At 40.9% G+C, this 18515-nt stretch overlaps 1 protein-coding gene across 3 annotated transcripts in view; it reads left to right on the forward strand.

The window, feature by feature from the left end:
- MYO3A (myosin IIIA) overlaps positions 1–18515 on the forward strand; it is a 282515-nt gene that overhangs the window by 239212 nt on the left and 24788 nt on the right. For all 3 annotated transcript variants that reach the window (XM_019034337.4, XM_055353315.2, XM_063709962.1), the window contains 2 exons: positions 1610–2495; positions 4660–4804. In XM_019034337.4, coding sequence (XP_018889882.2) covers positions 1610–2495; positions 4660–4804 — 1031 coding nt within the window. The remainder of the gene's footprint in view (positions 1–1609; positions 2496–4659; positions 4805–18515) is intronic.

Consider the following 18515-nt stretch of genomic DNA (forward strand, 5'->3'; position numbering starts at 1 on the left):
TCTCATGGGAGGTGGATGACAAAGTCAGACATGAAAGAAGTACAGGCAGAAAGTCAAGGGAAGCTTGTAGAGAGGAAAGTTAGGGAAGGGAGAAGCAGGTGGGCCTGACCACTGCCAGAGATCTGCGGGCCAGCACTCCCTCCCTCCGCCACGTCTGACTTTCCTTTTCCCTCAGCTACCTGAAGTGCTTGTTTTCACTTAACCATTCCCTGTCAGAGCCCCTGAACTGTGACCTAGAATACCACAGCGGGGAGCTGGAGAAAGGCCCAGGCCGGCAGGGCTCTCCAGCAGATGTCAGAAGAGATCACCAGTCCTCCCCACGCTGGAGCTCTGAAGGGTTGATCCTCAGAAGCACCCATCATTGCACATGGTCCCCAGCCAGCCGCAACACAGAGTAGAGTCGCCTGAGCCCAGACATATAACTGATGTGGGAATTTCAGTAGTGTGTACAAGTCTTCACCAGTGAAATGCATTTAAAGGATCAAAACTAACTTACAAATGGATTTTTCGGAATGTAATCAGTTAGGGACTGCACGCTTATCTTCTTAGTTATATTTTGAATAAATGTAAGCATTCTCAGAGAGGTGAGTATTATGGAGGAATTCAAAATACTAGTGTAGCGATTCATCAAAATCATGGGCATCTGGTGCCCTACCTAGTTTTTTGACTGATCGTAGCAGGATTCTGCTATGCCTCCTGTACTAGCCTGGGGATACCACAGTAATTCTAGTCCTAGGAAGTGGCCAATAGAATTAGAAAAATGGAATCCCGGTAGCTTTTTCCAGATTTGACTCAAAGAAGAGTCCGACTTCACAAACAGATCACAGAAGACCTAAACCCTCACATGGGTTTCTGGGCTAAGATGAAAAGTTTGGTGCAAAAGCCCTCCAAGTAGCAACGAGAGGTGTTAGCATATCAAGGCGTCATGGTATGACATTTTTATTCCATCTTAACTTTTTTCTTGGCCGTATTGCTCTTGTAAGGGTTTTGCCCTTGGCTAGAAAAAAAAAAAAAAGATGCAGAGAAAACCTTATCTTCAAGTGAAGGGGAAATCATTTTGGAAGGATATTAGCAAAGTAGCAACTGTGAAATTTTGGCCACCGTATTACATGATCATGAACTGTAGCGAGGACATTGCTTTTCCTTTAATTTTATAAGATACTTCCTCTGATCAGTAGACTTAGTGCTTATTAAAGTACAGTATGTCAGCCAAGTGAACATACCCTGCTTACTGGTATCAAACTTAGGTATATTTTTCACAGCATCTCACTACTAAAGGTACTTTGTTTTGAAAAGGATATATTTTGAAAGGATTAAGTTCCTAGAATTTTGATATCTCATTAAATGAAAAGATGGTTCTTCATATGCTAGGATATTTCTCACTCCGAGTTGAATCTGGTTTTCTCATTATTTGAGTAGTTATCACAGTTGTCACCAGAGAGAACATTCTGGAAAGCACTTGATTAATGTGACTTGAGACATTTTAATTTTGAGCTTTCTTTGTTCTTTTTGCCTTTCTCCCACCAGTATCTAGCATATAGCTATTGCCAAAAGAAGTAATAAGCTCCAGTTTAGTACTGTATATTCAAAGATAATATATTTTACACAGGGAATCTTTCGTGAAGAAACAAGCAGAAAATGCAATCTCTGCTAATGAAAGATTCATTTCAGCTCCAAATAATAAAGGAAGTGTATCTGTAGTGAAGACTTCCACTTTCAAACCTGAAGAGGAAACCACCAATGCTGTGGAGAGTAACAATAGAGTGTATCAGACTCCAAAAAAAATGAATAATGTGTATGAGGAAGAGGTTAAGCAAGAATTCTACCTTGTAGGGCCAGAAGTAAGCCCCAAACAGAAGTCTGTCAAAGACCTGGAAGAGAACAGCAAGCTAAGGAAAGTGGAGAAAGAGGAAGCTATGATCCAGAGTTACTATCAGAGTTACACAGAGGAGAGGAATTGTGAAGAGTCAAAAGCAGCATATCTAGAAAGGAAGGCCATATCAGAAAGGCCAAGCTACCCAGTGCCTTGGTTAGCTGAAAATGAGACTTCCTTTAAAAAAACTTTGGAACCTACACTTAGCCAAAGGTCAATTTATCAAAATGCAAACAGCATGGAAAAAGAAAAGAAGACATCTGTAGTTACCCAGAGTGCACCGATATGCAGCCAGGAGGAAGGCAGAGGCCATCTGAGGCATGAGACAGTCAAAGAGAGGCAAGTTGAACCAGTGACACAGGCCCAGGAGGAAGAAGATAAAGCAGCGGTATTCATTCAGAGCAAATACCGGGGTTACAAGAGAAGGCAGCAGTTGAGGAAGGACGAGATGTCTTCTTTTAAGCATCAGAGGATTGTCACAACACCAACAGAAGTAGCAAGAAACACTCATAATTTGTATTCCTATCCCACAAAACATGAGGAAATCAAGAAGAAGGATAACAAAGACTTGAAACCAACTTCAGAAAGAGAAGCATATGATTTGGCAATTTTTTCAAAACAGGTATGTGAATAAATGAATTTATTTACTAATAAAAGTCCCTGGGAACTATACAATAACTGAATTAAACACATAATTAATAACTGGTAGATTGTTTTATCTGCGTTGTTGGGCCTGCAGACATTTTTAATAAAATGTCTCAGGGACTGTGCTATTCAAATAACCAGGAACTTTTAACCCAATTTACCGTGGTAACGATAGTATAAAATATGATAGAAACCTCATGTAGTCGTGATACTAGAGATGGGTTTATACAGCTTACTAAAATGCTGAGGCTCGACAGTGAAAAGTTTGATGTATCTGTGAGATCTTTAATTAGAGCTAAAAAAAAAAAGTCGTTTTAAGTTTTCTAAATCCTCCAAAGTTTATGCTTTCTCCCTTTCACAAATTTGAGAAGACATAATTAGGTATCGGATTTTGATAGGTAGCCACACCGAAGCATATACAGTGAAGATGAAAGTCTGCATGTCACATCATGACAGTGAATGAACAGTCATGGAAAATAAGGAATCACAAAGAAAAAACGCAGAGAAAAGTTCCCTCCTGGAGAATATCTCATGCCAATCATAGGTGTGTTTCAGCTGTTTCTAGAGAGGAGCATAGGAAGCAACAGGTTTTAGGGCTTCTCATGGGTATATATGCAATTTGTCTCTGATACATACAATTTATCTCTGATACATATAATTTATCTCTTATAAATTGGTGCTATGGAAAGATCGCAAGAACCGGCTTCTGTAAATACCAATTCCACTTCCTCCTTTCTCTTTCTAGGCATTTAACCTTCATAAAATCACTTTATGTGTTAGCACTGTTATTTTCTTCAGTGTGAAATGAAGAGTTTTAACTGGATGATCTCCAAAATACATGAATTTCCAGGGTAATCAATGGTGTATGAAGTAATAAAAGAAATATCATAATGGGTTAGTTCCAAGAAGGACTATCTAATATTCCTGAGTCCCTAAACTCCCCTTTTTGTATTTGACAGTGGCTGAGCCTATAAGAAACACGATAACTGCACTTGGACCCTTCCTTAGTGCGAGAGGTGTGGCCCAAACATCTCCAACTTCTAGCTGTCAGTAGAGATCTGCCATTTTTTAATTTACCCATCCCCTTCCTACTCTTCTTAAGCATGTGGAAATAGTGAGTTTAACGAACATACATTTCTTCTCACTCCAAAGACCAAATCAGGGATTAGAACTCAGACCTGCTATGCCGTGGAGACATGAGATGTAGAATTACCAAGGCATCCACTCGGAGCTGGCCAGTAATGCCATGGAGTAAATTCACTGCTCCATGGAACAAAGCTAGAGGCTGTCTCAGTAGGAGCCTCACACTCAACCCAGCAGGACAGCCGTGTTCTCAGAGCCAGGATGCGGACACGACACAGGCGGGGGGCAGAATGGAAAGAGAAACCAGAATAGAGCAGCCCTGAAATCAGGGTCAAAGACTGGAAAGAAGGCCGGGCGCGGTGGCTCACGCCTGTAATCCCAGCACTTTGGTAGGCTGAGGCGGGTGGATCACGAGGTCAGGAGATCGAGACCATCCTGGCTAACATGGTGAAACCCTGTCTCTACTACAAATACAAAAAAATCAGCCGGGCGTGGTGGCAGGCACCTGTAGTCCCAGCTACTCTGGAGGCTGAGGCAGGAGAATGGCGTGAACCCGGGAGGCGGAGCTTGCAGTGAGCGGAGATCGCACCGCTGCACTCCAGCCTGGGCGACAGAGCGAGACTCCGTCTCAAAAAAAAAACAAACAAACAAACAAAAAAAAAAAAACACTGGAAAGAAAAGGAAGGAGGTTTACACAATCAAAGGCAGCAGAGGGGTCCCCAGGACAGAAGCAGAAAGGCAAACACAGCAGAGTGGCAAGGCTGGAAGCCGGATCTCAGAAACCTGGGAAGGAGTCGATCAGAACAGAATTCTGCATGTAGCATGACGTGCTTGGCAGTTTTAAAGAAAAATGTGAGATGGCAAGTATTCAGAGCACAAGGGGGGAAGGTTGTCAGGTGAGAACTTTATCAGACCTTGGTGCAAGGGACAGGGTGGGCCCTGGAGAGGAACATGAGAGTCCCCAAGAGTGCTGGTAAGGCGTTTCCCAGCCCCCGGTGCCTGCAGAACTCTCTGTATTCTTTTCCTTGATTTAACCTGACACATGACCTTCTTTTTAGATATCAAAGTTATCTGAAGAATATTTCATTCTGCAGAAAAAACTGAATGAAATGATTTTGTCACAGCAACTGAAGCCACTTTATCTGGGTGTCTCGCACCATAAGCCAATTAATAGACGAGTTTCTTCTCAGCAGTGCCTCTCAGGTAAAAATCAGTAGAGTTAGAACTTCCTGAATGGGAAGGAAATGCCAGATACTTTGTTTATTAGTTTCCCACCGTTATTCTATGGCAGATTTGAGGAGCCTGTGTCCTGTCTTAGGAGAACCTTTATTTCATATCTTATATGGAGATATAGTTTAGGATGTTCTACCCACTTTCTACCTTCTCTGACTTAATTCCCCTCCATTTAGTATGTTTTCCTTTTTTCATTTTAACTAGAACTTGGCATATGACACCACAAGGGAATAAAAAGGGGTGGTATAGAGAGGGGGCTGGCAGGAGGCAGATTTGATAAGAGAGAGCAAAAATAGAAATAGAAATATTTCTATTTCCTTTGTCAACATCTGCAACCTTGAGTATAGAGTGTGGAAGGTGCAAAACCCCATTATACAAGAAATATTGTTATTGAACTTTTTTCTAGTCAACCTATTATACTAAACTGGTGAGGAATTCAATCTCAATAATTTTCAGACCTCCCTCTCCCCAGAGCTGTGCAAAGGTTATATGGCCTTGCACACCACCAAAAGATCAGGTACACCCTGTAGTCTCTGGTCATTTGCCCATGAAGTTACTGTTGGGACACTCATGGCTCCAGCTGGCCTCCATGAGCCCTTCAAGTTGGGAGGTCTGGCTGCTCCCACACCCTGTAGGTGGCACCTAGACCGTGGAGGTCTGGAGCCTCATATTATCCATGCCCACTCCACGTAGCCATTCTCTCTGCAGTCTTATGACCTCCCCCAGGAGCTGTCATGGTAAAGTTCAGGAGTCCCACGACTTTGAACCCTGCTGACCTCTGCCCAGGAGAATCTGCATTTATTTTCCCTTGCTTTCTTGGAGGCCCTCCGCAATCTCACTGCCCCGTTCAGGGATCCCTGACATCATCTCTGCAATGAATTTGGCTGTTAGCAAAGACAGGAGGAGCCACTGACCTCATGCAACTTCTAATTTCTTCCCTGAAAAAATCTCTGAGGCAGAAATATACTAAGATGCACTTGGCTATTTGCCTGATATGAGAGGAAGGGGAAATACCTTAATGTTTTCATCAATTATTCTGCCACATCGTTTTCAAGTCGAGAATTGCAGTGAAGCTGACCACAAATGGCTCTTTGGTGCCCTTCATTCCTGCTGCTCTCCTGCTCTCTGGCCCTGGCTGAGAGCCTCCTGCTGTGAAGAAGAGAGACTAGCAAGTCAGAGCCCAGAGGCCCATTCATTTGGCTGCTGCAATGGCCTGTGCCCAGGAGGCATGCTGGCAGGGTAGGAGCTGAGGGAAGGCCAGGGCTTCAGGTTCCCTCATGGTCACAGAAATGGCAGCATTGGTGAGTGTGGGGCAGAGAGGAGCAGGTGGTGTGGGGAAGCAAGGAAGCCAGGCAGCTCACCCCAGGCCGCTGCTGGAAAGGAGAGGTACAAATGGGAGGCAGCGTCCTGGGAGGAAGTAGAGGTCGCCGCCAAGATTTTCACTTTTGAACATCCCAGGGACTTTAAACAAGCCTGAAAAGCAGCAGAATTTTATGAGAAAGTCAAATTTGTTCACCTTATTCTTTTTTTTTTTTTTTTTTTTTTCGTTGAGACAGAGTCTCGCTCCGTCGCCCAGGCTGGAGTGCAGTGGCACAATCTCAGCTCACTGCAACCTCTGCCTCCCGGATTCAAGCGATTCTCCTGCCTCAGCATCCTGAGTAGCTGGGAGTACAGGCACGCGCCACCACACCTGGCTAATTTTTCTGTATTTTTAGTAGAGATGAGGTTTCACCAAGTTGGGCAGGCTGGTCTCCAACTCTGACCTCAGGTGATCCGCTCGCCTCTGCCTCCCAAAGTACTGGGATTACAGGTGAGTCACCGTGCCTGGCCGAGTTCACCTTATTCTTGAATCTTTCATTTTTTTGTGGACTTAAGAAGAATATTAGAAATCAATTCTTAGCTTACATGAAGAGGATTGTAGCTCAGAAATATTTCTTTAGCCCTTTGGGTTTAGAGGGAGAATCTTTTTTTGTTCTCTGCACACATGGAGAAGTTTTATATTATACTACACTTGTATAAGGCTAAATTGGCAAACATCTGAATTGTCCCATGTCCTAAAGAGTAGCAGAGAAAGTGCCTGAGAGAGGGCCTGATGTGGCCTAATGACACAGGAGTATCTGTGTGGATCAGACAACCCAGAGCCCAAGAGGAAGGGGGACAGTGGGAGATGCAGTCCAGCGACCAGATACCAGACAGGGCAAGTTATTCAGCAGATGCCCGTGACCAGCCAAGAATGGCTGCAGACCAGATGGCCCCTCCCCACTAATGCCATGAAGCTGCCAAAATCCCCTATGCCAATCCCCAACTTACATGTGGCAGGACAGACAGGAAAAGGGAAGGCTGAATGTAAGCCGTCAATGTTCTTAGTGTCTATTTAGTCATTTTAGGTTTCTGACCCTAACCTAAAATGACTAAATCTACTCAGAAGACATGAAGAATGTAGAATTTAGCTAGAATTTGTTAAAAATTCTAGCTAGATTCTAGCTAGAAAGTAGAAATGAGCACTATGATAAATTAAATTTAGTTTTAAGTATATTAATGTTTTTGTATATCTGAATTGTTGTACATTGTAAAAAATGTTTTAAAAATCTGATTACACTGTAGGAATAGAACTTGAGAGCCATGAAGAGAAAAGGGGGGAAGGCCAGCAAGAGATGATGGTAGCTAGGATGAGGCAGTGGCCCAGAAGGCAGTTTAAAGCAATGGTTAGTTTGTAGATTACAAAGGATTTGATAATTGATTGCACAGGAAAGGGGGCATGCCCAGGTCTCTAACGTGATCAGCTAGTATCATGGTGGATGGTGGTATGTCATTACTTGAGATGGGAAAGATTAGATAAAGAGCAGGAGTATGCATTCAATTTGGGCTGTGTTAAGTATGAGAAGCCTTGGATGAATTGGGGACAACCTCTCAGTAGGCAGTTGGACACATATGGGGTAACTGAAGCCATGGAGGAGAAGAGAAGCTCCAGGAAATTTACCTACACTGAGAAGAGAAGACAGCCTAGTGTGAAAGTCTGCACATGTTCAGGTCGGGTAGAGAGGAACCAGGAAAGAGAAGCGACCAGAGATGGGGAGGGCAACCAGGGAGCCTAGACCCTCTGAAGCCAAGGGAGGAGGGTCTTAAGAGGATTTTGTGCAGAAGGATTCAGACAGAACAAGTCAGAAGGGAACCATAAAACATTTGTTAAATTTCCTATTCATTAACACTTACTGAATTCTTCAGATCTTATTTAAATATTAGAATAGAGACAGACAGACGGAAAGGGTGAATGCACATCATCACTGGGGTACTTTGGGGACAGATTCATCCCAGTGTTTGTGGATATAGTCTGTGTTCACATATGTTAACAATTTATATTTTCTTAAAAAAAAATCCTTGAATAGCTTATAAAAGTTCATTGTACAATATAGTTCAAAGACCTAAAACAGACAATTGGGCCAGATATTACTTAGCTAATATTTAATCCCTGCAATAGAACCAGTTTCTTTCCACATCCCAAAGATGTGCACATTAGGTGAACTGGTGTGTCTACATGGTCCCAGTGAGAGAGAGAAAATGTGTGTGTGTCTGAGCGTGCCCTGCAATGGAATGGCATCTTGTCCAGCCTTGCACCCTGAATTTCCAGTAGAGGCTCCGGCCATCCATGACTCTGAACTGGAACAATTGAGTAAAAAATTTTCTTACTTGTCTTTCTTAACCTTTCTTTCCTTTTTTTTTTTTTTTTGAGACAAAGTTTCACTCTGTCTCCCAGGCTGGAATGCAATGGTGTGATCTGGGCTCACCACAACCTCCACAACCTCCGCCTCCCGGGTTCAAGCAATTCTCCTGCCTCAGCCTCTCGAGTAGCTGGGATTACAGGCATGTACCACCGTGCCCAGCTAATTTTTGTCTTTTCGTAGAGACGGGGTTTCACCATGTTGGCCAGGCTGGTCTCAAACTTCTGACCTCGGGTGCTTATGCCTGTAATCCCAGCACATTGGGAGGCTGAGGCAGGTGGATCACTTGAGGTCAGGAGTTCAAGACCAGCCTGACCAATGTGGTGAAACCCCTTCTCTACTACAAATACAAAAATTAGCTGGGCCTGGTGGCAGGTGCCTGTAATCCCAGCTACTCTGGAGGCTGAGGCAAGTAGAAGTACTTGAATCTGGGAGGTGGAAGTTGCAGTGAGCCGAAATCGTGCCACTGCACTCCAGCCTGGGTGACAGAGCGAGACTCCGTATCAAAAAAAAAAGAAAGCAAGAAGAAAAAGAACAACAACAACAAGGGACAACTTTACCCAGGTGTGGGATTTCATAACATCTAAATCTTCTGATTTTCCTGAAGAAAATATACATAAAATGATTATTCATGTTTTCAAAAGGGAACTCAGACAGTCTGAAGACAGTAGGAATTATATTGACTGAACACATCAGCTTTAATACAGCTAATAACTCTGCTTGCCTTCTGCTTTAAATGTTTATTTATTTATTTATTTATTTATTTATTTTTGAGACGGAGTCTTGCTCTGTCACCCAGGCTGTAGTGCAGTGGCGCGATCTCGGCTCACTGCAAGCTCCGCCTCCCAGGTTCTCACCATTCTCCTGCCTCAGCCTCCGGAGTAGCTGGGGCTCCAGGCGCCAGCCACCACGCCCGGCTAATATTTTGTATTTTTAGTAGAGATGGGGTTTCACCGTGTTAGCCAGGATGGTCTCGATCTCCTGACCTTGTGATCCGCCCGCCTTGGCCTCCCAAAGTGCTGGGATTACACCGGGCCCAGCCTAATTTTTTTTTTTTTTTTTTTTTTTTTTTTGAGACGGGGTTTCGCTCTTGTTGTCCAGGCTGGAGTGCAATGGCGCGATCTCAGCTTGCTGGAACGTCCGCCTCCTGGGTTCAAGTGATTCTCCTGCCTCAGCCTCCCCAGTAGCTGGGATTACAGGCGACCACCACCATGCCCAGCTAATTTTTGTATTCTTTTTATTAGAGACTGGGTTTCACCATGTTGGCCAGGCTGATCTCAAACTCCTGACGTTAAGTGATCTGCCCACCTTTACCTCCCAAAGTGCTGGGATTACAGGCTTGAGCCACTGCACCTGACCTAATTTTCCTTAAATGTATGCATAGTTCACATTTATTTCAGTGTTGGTCTCTGTTGAGAAGTTTGGTAATGTTTTTGTGACCAGAAATATACCATAAGAAGTTAACTCTTGTTTATATCAGTCTGTTGTAAAATTGGTCATTTTGCTTAAAGTTGCAGTTTCTAAGAACCCATTGACATTGTCAAGTGAGAACTTACTGTATGATGATGTGGCTGTTCAAAGAATTACCTCCAACAAAGGTTCCAAGAACTCATAGTGTTTTACGCAAACACATTCAAACATTCATGGAACAGATAAATCTCATTGTATGTGATTTGTTTGAGAAAAAAAAAAGAAAGAAAAATATACGAAGTTACCTATTTTATGATGTTCATCTATCCTAGAACAAAAGTCTAACAATAACATTTTTTAAAAGCTATTGTTCAATCTCAATTATTAATTAATTAATTTTTGAGACAGAGTCTCACTCTGTCACCCAGGCTGGAGTGCAGTGGCACGACCTCGGCTCACTGCCACCTCTGCCTGCTGGGTTCAAGTGATTCTCATGCCTCAGCCTCCTGAGTATCTGAGACTACAAATGTGCAGCACCACGCCTGGCTACTTTTTTGTATTTTTAGTAGAGATGGGGTTTCACCATGTTGGCCAGGCTGGTCTTGAACTCCTGACCTCAGGTGATCCACCTGCCTCAGCCTCCCAAAGTGCTGGGATTACAAGTGTGAGCCACCACACCTGGCCTCAATTATTAATTTAGAGATAAAACTCCTGAGTATAGTATTTAATACTAGCCAATGGAATGCAATAGTACATTAAAAGACTGTCCACATAATACGTATTAATATAACATATCAAAAGATCAAAAAAACTATCTTGATAAATGCTGAAACAGTTTTCAGTAAAATCCAACTCTGTACTGATGAAATGTAAAACTCTTAGTAAACCAAAAGCAGAAGGATATTCTTTAACAATATGAAGAATACGTTTCTTAATTCAATCGTCTACCTCATAATTAACTATAAAACACTGGAAGCAGTTGCATTAAAAAGGAGGATGAAGATAAAGATACTAGTAACACCACATTTTTATGTTATTGGGAAATTTCCAGTTAATGCAATAAGACAGCAAAGAGAAGCTTTTTCAAAAAGCATAACTATCAAAAGGGAACAGATGAGATTGTAGGACTATTAGCAGACAACATTAAAAATGCAATGATTGATGCTAGGAATAGAATTCAGTAAGGATGTGTAGTTATATAGATAGATATTCCTTCCTATAAAAATTTCTAATAGAAAAAGAGCCCATTGGAAATAATAGCAAAAAAAAAATCGATACCTTGAAATAAAGCTAGCAACCAAACCTCAAAGAGACAAAAAAGAAGAGATGCATAATGGAATGATACATTGTGTTTCTGAATTGAAAGATAAAATACTGTAAACATGACCATTCTAAAATTACTTTCTAGGTTTAAAAAAATTGCATTCAAAATCTCTATGAGACTTTCTTTGGAATTTAAGAAAATATCCCTAAGGATCATTTGTAAATTTCAGAGAAAAAAAGAATAGCTATAAATGAGGACTTACTTATTAGATAGTAAAATGAATAATGCTATAATAATTAAAATCATATGTCCCCTTTACAAAAATCAATCACAGATTAATGAAACAGAATAGCCCTAAAATTGACCTGAGTATTTATAAAAACCTGTCATTTACAAAAAGATACATACGAACAGAAAAGAAATGGATGGATAATGCTTAAAATGTCTCTGATTTGGGATGAGGAAATAAAATATTCTTATCTTCTGCTGAATGCCCAGATATTTTCCAGATGCATTGATCATTTAAATGTAAGAAATAAACAAACCAAATGAAGCCAGATGCTATGAACTGAGCATTTCACAATCTCTGCTTAGAAAGGACAAACCATAAGAAGTAAAAAAGGAATTACAAAGAAAAACTGTGATAGATTTGGATTACATGAATGTTAAAACCTTCTAGAGATTCCAAAACATCATTAAAAGTTAAAGAGCTGAAGACAAAATATTTGGAACAAATGTAAAAAGAGTTAAACTGTTTAGCGTAGAAAGAGCTCTTTATAAATCATTCGGAAAAATAGCACTCTCAATGGAAAAATGGCACAAGCCATTAATTTATTTACAAAAGAAGAAATGCAGGTGGAAAATAAGCATATATATGACCACTCTGGGAGTAAAAAAAATAAAAAGTCAAACCCACTACTATTCTTTACTCATCAAAATTGCAAGTATGAAAAAATATTTTAACAGTAATGACAAAGTGCTAATGTAATTATTCCCAAACATATGGTAAGATGGCAGTGTCAACATTTTGAAAAGTGACTTGGCAATAGGTCCAAAAAAAAAAAAACCCACTGAATTAGTTTATATCATTGACCCAGTAAACTCACTTATGAGAGCATAGCCTAAGGAAACAATCAGAGCTGAAAAAAAAAATTGTGTGTATGGTAAGAAAAAAAATTGAACAATAGGAGAATGATTAATAAGTAATGACACATTCACATATGGAATATTAACAGCCCTTTAAATTCATTTTTCAAAGAATAGCCTTAGCAAACTGCTAGCTAATCTAACCACTGAATAAATTATTGCAGAATTGGGATTGTAATACTGTAAGTAATTCAGCTTAATCTTCACATACGTGAGGTGGTTCATTAACAACAAGAGCCCCTAAGTCTAGGGTTCTAGAAGAGTTGAGTGACTAGTTAGTGAGAACAAGATGGTCATCTCCAGTACAGCAGATGCTCTCCATCCCTCGCTAACTTCACTTCTATATAAAATTAAGAATCTGAATAATATTATTGCAACCTGGTAGAGGACTTCCACAGCCACATGTGGTAAGACTAGAGTGTCATCTCCAGATCTGTCACCTTTGCTGCCATGCCGTCTCAAGCCACTAAAAGTTTCTTTGATACTCCTCCAGCCAGCTTGTGATCAGATGTGCTCTAATAAAGAATAATCACTTTTTAAAAACACTGGTATATTTCAGCTCATCTTGATAGGAACCAAAAACCCTTTTATCTATGTGTTATAAAGTATGAGCGGAGGGAAAGAAAAAAACAAATGTTGTGTGTTTAAAGTCGGAGAATGTTCTTCAATTCTGTATTTTTAACAGGCCAATCTAAGAAAATGACTATCAACAGTCAATAAATAATTTTTTAAAGTTTGGCTCTCTGGGAAAAATTATTCTAAGTTTTCACCTCAGGCTACGTATATAAATTTTTTAAATAAATGAATATCCACTTCATTTTGAAAAATAGCCAAGATGTAATTAGATGCCACCTCTGAGTTTTCCTTATTCTCCAAGCAAATAAACATGTATTTTGGTTGTTTGGCTGTATCCATAGTTGGTGGGCAGTCATACACAGAAGACATGCTCACAGTGTTCCGCATAACAGCTCATTCTCCCCAACAAAGACCTCACTCTCAGGGCACCCTTGGTATCACCATGTGCATTCGCATGTGCTTCTGTTGTGGCACCCTGTTTTGATGACTGCTCACATACAAGCGAGATGACCAGGCAGGTGTGTGTGTAATCTAACTCCTTGGACTAGAACAAAACGAACTGGCTTTTGAGGACTGTAATCCATGCGAGATGACAGCCCAAGGAAAATGACAGAAGTGGAGTGCCAAGATGTAGCGATAATGTGCAAGAGACAAGCGACAGTCCAGAGGGTGTATCTGTGGGTCTCACCCCCCACACAGGCTGCTTTATCCTCCTGCTTCTCCTGCCACAACTAGGAGAGACATGTGGGGCAGGAACCTTACCCGAACCTACCAGTATTGTTAAAAAACTAAATGTTTCGGCTGGGCGTGGTGGCTCACGCCTGTAATCCCAGCACTTTGGGAGGCCGAGGCCATGGCCGGCAGATCACGAGGTCAGGAGATCGAGACCATCCTGGCTAACAAGGTGAAACCCGTCTCTACTAAAAATACAAAAAATTAGCCAGGCTTGGTGGCGGGTGCCTATAGTCCCAGCTACTCAGGAGGCCGAGGCAGGAGAATGGTGTGAACCCGGGAGGCGGAGCTTGCAGTGAGCCAAGATTGCGCCACTGCACTCCAGCCTGGGCAACAGAGCAAGACTTCATCTCAAAAAAAATAATAATAAAAAATAAATAAAACTAAAAGTTTCATTTTCAAGGATCTGGGTATTAATTCAAAGTACCCAAATCAGAGAGCGGCCAAAAGCTACAAGCCCATGACCTATAGGATGGGTAGAGGTGGAAGCTAGCCCTGGGGCATCTGCATTCAGTTGGCAGGAAGAGAAAGGCCACGGGAGTGGTTGTGCAGTTCAGAATGGGGCTGGGGGTGGCAGTTGCCTCTTGAGAAGGTCAGAGAAGACTGCGAGTCAGATCCCCTAAATAGTAACACATCCCCTAAGTTCTAGGGACACTCAGAGCAGGACAAGCACGTACCCTTAGCTTTTCACCTCAAATAAACTCAAGAGAACAGAGATATCCCAGAGTAGACGCAAGAGGTCAAATCCAGGGCAAGCATGAGAATTAAGGGTATGAAGGCTCAGGCCTGTAATCCCAGCTACTCGGAAGGCTGAGGTGAGAGGGTTAGAGCCCCGGAATTCGAGACCAGCCTGGGCAACATAACAAGACCCCATCTCTTAATAAAAAGAGAGAGAGAATTGAACATGTCCGTCGGTGCTAAAGGAAGGAGGCCATGCAAGGCAGAGAGGACTCCTTTGGAACTGTCCTGTCCATAAGCTCAGAACTGTGTGCAGCTCTCTTTAAGTCTAGAACCAGTGCCAAAACAGCCAGCCTGGCCAAGGGCAGATGAGGTGACTGGTGGAAACGGCAGCTTCCAGAAGGCAGGTTGCAACCATGACTAGAGTGAGTCTGCCTTTAACATGCAGCAATGAAAATTCCTCTCCTAAGATTTCCCATAGATCACTCTATTGCTTGAAGGTCATAGACTCTTAGGAGGAAATAGAAATTTACAAAAACTGAAAAATTGATTTATTAAGGAAAAAATTACAGTAACAAGTGCATTTCTGTTCTGCTAATATTTGATTTAGACATGTGATACTTCTGCAAATTATACTCTGCATGTATACTTAAGTAAAACAGTGTAATTATCATTAAAATGAGACTAATACTGAAATTTAATTTTCTAAATCAACTTTCCCTGGCAATGAGTTTTAAATCTATCTTCTTTCTTCTGAATGCAAAAAAGCGGGGATGTTAGGTGATTCATTATCCAAAAAAAGTGCATTTCTGACAAACCAAAACACTTAATGACATTATTACCACAACTGCAACATAAATAAATATCTTACCTTCTGGCTACTGAATACAGCAATAACCTTTACAAGCTAATATTTACCACGCACAACCCACAAAATAGCCACAAACCTTATTATGCTAGTGCCCACATTGATATGCTGCTGATAATTTGTGATTATAAATGTTTATGTCACTTTTGTAATTAAGGGGTTAGGATGAGGTTAGTAGAGAGTATTTATATTTTCCCAAAGGAGCAAAAATTCACAGATCCATTAGAGGCCAAATAAATGTATGCCTCTCTGAAATATTTGTATGCTGATAAGCTCATGGGAAGTTTGCTCTTTAAAAAAATATTCTGAAGGAATTTAAGCAGAGCAATCATAGTCTGTTGAATGCAATACATTCATCATAATTTTCATTCACTGGCTGGCCACCTTGCATTGCAATATCTTAAGTGAGACACCCCTTAAGACTAGTCAGCCCTCTGGCTTTAGATTATCCTGGTGAAGAAACAATGTCAAGAAGCTAACACTAAAGCAGATTAGATTTTCAGAAATTCTGAAAATTCAATGCATTTTGATTTTTAGATCTCCATGATACACTAACATGCATATTTATGATTTTACATCAATGCTACCATACCATACATTCCAGGATTCTTTTCTTTTTTTTTTTTTTTTTTTTGAGATGGAGTCTTGCTCTGGTACCCAGATGGGAGTGCAGTGGCACAATCTCAGGTCACTGCAACCTCTGCCCCCCAGGTTCAAGTGATCCTTCTGCCTCAGCCTCCCTAGTAGCTGGGATTACAGGCATGTGCCACCATGCCCGGCTAAATTTTGTATTTTTAGTAGAGATGGAGTTTCACCATGTTGGCCAGACTGGTCTCGAACCCCTGGCCTCAGGTAATACACCCGCCTCGGCCTCCCAAAGTGCTGGGATTACAGGTGTGAGCCACTGCACACAGCCCATTCCAGGATTATTATTTAATGTAGTGTTTTGTTTTCTTTTTCTCTTTTTATTCTGTTTGCTCCCCTCTGTTCCTTTTCTCAACCCACATTACTCACCCCCAACCAAGGGAACTAGTATTATAGAAAATGTAATTTTTCATATTTTTTTGCAGATGTGCATACATGTAGGTGTATATATATAACAGAGATTTTCATCATTGTTTTATATAAATAGGATCATAATATGATCATAATATAAACACTTAAGCAACTTGCTTTTCTCAATACCTTTGCAGGAATCCCTGCATATCAACTAGTATAGCTGTAATTTATTCTTTTCAATGGCTGCATAATCCTCTATTTGTGAATCACAATAATTACATAACCTTTTCCCTATTGTTAGATATTCTCTTTGTTTCCATTTTTTGCTACCATGAAAAATGTTGCAGTAAATATCATTGAAAATGTACTTGTGTACTGGAATTTTAATATTATGGGACAAATCCCCAGTGATGAAGTTACTGAGTTACAAGATGTTTTTGGTTTTAATAGATTGGTTTCCTAAAAGGCTCTAGCAATTAACATTTCCTTCAACAATTTGGGAGCATACACTTGTCCTGACATCCTGTCCATCAGTGATATCCTTCTTTTTTTTTTTTTTTTTTTTTTTTAGATGCAGTCTTGCTGTGTCACCCAGGCTGGAGTGCATTGGCGTGATCTCAGCTCACTGCAAGCTCTTCCTCCCGGGTTCACACCATTCTCCTGCCTCAGCCTCCCGAGTAGCTGAGACTACAGGCACCTGCCACCACACCCGGCTAATTTTTTGTATTTTTAGTAGAGATGGTGTTTCACCGTGTTAGCCAGGATGGTCTCGATCTCCTGACCTCGTGATCTGCCCACCTTGGCCTCCCAAAGTGCTGGGATTACAGGTGTGAGCCACTGCGCCCAGCCAATATTCTTCTTTTTAATCTTTGCTAATGTGTAGCAAAGTAAATGGCATCTTGTTTTAATTTATATTCCCTTATCTGCTAGTAAATTCAGGTGCCTTCCCATGCTTATTTGCTTTTTGGATTTGTGCATCTTGAATTTTCTACTGGAATCTTTTGCTCACTTTTCGGTGGTCTATATTTTTGGTAGTCATTTGTTAGCACTCTTTGCATATTAAAAATATGAACCCTTTATTTATATCTGTGTTGTAAATATAGCCTTCCAAGCCTATCATGTGTCTTTTGACTTTGTTGCCAAATAAAGGTTTTTGCCTATATTTAATAGGCAAATATGTCTTATCTTTTTTATGACTTCTGAATCTTGATAAAAATATTCACACCCCTAGATTGTTCATGAATTATCCCAGATTTTCTTCCAAGAGCTTTATTATTTATTTTATTTACATTTATCTTTAAAGCATGAGAAATTTATTTTTATATGTGATGACAATAGTGATCCAGTTCACAGAAGTATATGAATATCTACTATTCACTTAGCACTACATCTCTAAGCTGAAATGAAATCACAATCTTTGCATCTCCAAACACTACCACATGTAGATCACCAATGAAATGACACAAAGACATCAAAACCTAAGTCATGATCCCCACCATCTAGAGACTTCCAGTTCCACTATTTAAAAAAAAAAAATTCACAGTGAAAAATAGTAAGCGGCAAGACTATGGGATTAGGTTCTATGTTCGTTTTCCAGGGCTGCCATAACAAAGTACCATAGACTGAGTGATTTAAACAGCAGAAACTTACTTTCTCACAGTTCTGGAGGCTAGAAGTTCAAGATCAAGGTGTCAGCAAGGTTGTTTTCCTCTGAGGCCTTTTTCCTTGCCTTTAGATGGTCATCTTCTCATGGTCTTCTATTTGTGTGTGTCTGTCTTTTTTTTATTATTGTTATACTCTAAATTTTAGGGTACATGTGCACAACGTGCAGGTTTGTTACATATATATACATGTGCCATGTTGGTGTGCTGCACCCATTAACTTGTCATTTAACATTAGGTATATCTCCTAATGCTATCCCTCCCCCCTCCCCCCACCCCACAACAGGCACCGATGTGTGATGTTCCCCTTCCTGTGTCCATGTGTTCTCATTGTTCAATTCCCACCTGTGAGTGAGAACATGCAGTGTTTGGTTTTTTGTCCTTGCAATAGTTCACTGAGAATGATGGTTTCCACCTTCATCCATGTCCCTACAAAGGATATGAACTCATCATTTTTTATGGCTGCATAGTATTCCATGGTGTATATGTGCCACATTTTCTTAGTCCAGTCTATCATTGTTGGACATTTGGGTTGGTTCCAAGTCTTTGCTATTGTGAATAGTGCCACAATAAACATACATGTGCATGTGTCTTTATAGCAGCATGATTTATAATCCTTTGGGTATAT

This window comes from Gorilla gorilla, chromosome 8 (genome assembly GCF_029281585.2).
Source record: "Gorilla gorilla gorilla isolate KB3781 chromosome 8, NHGRI_mGorGor1-v2.1_pri, whole genome shotgun sequence".
NCBI classification, from domain to species: domain Eukaryota; kingdom Metazoa; phylum Chordata; class Mammalia; order Primates; family Hominidae; genus Gorilla; species Gorilla gorilla.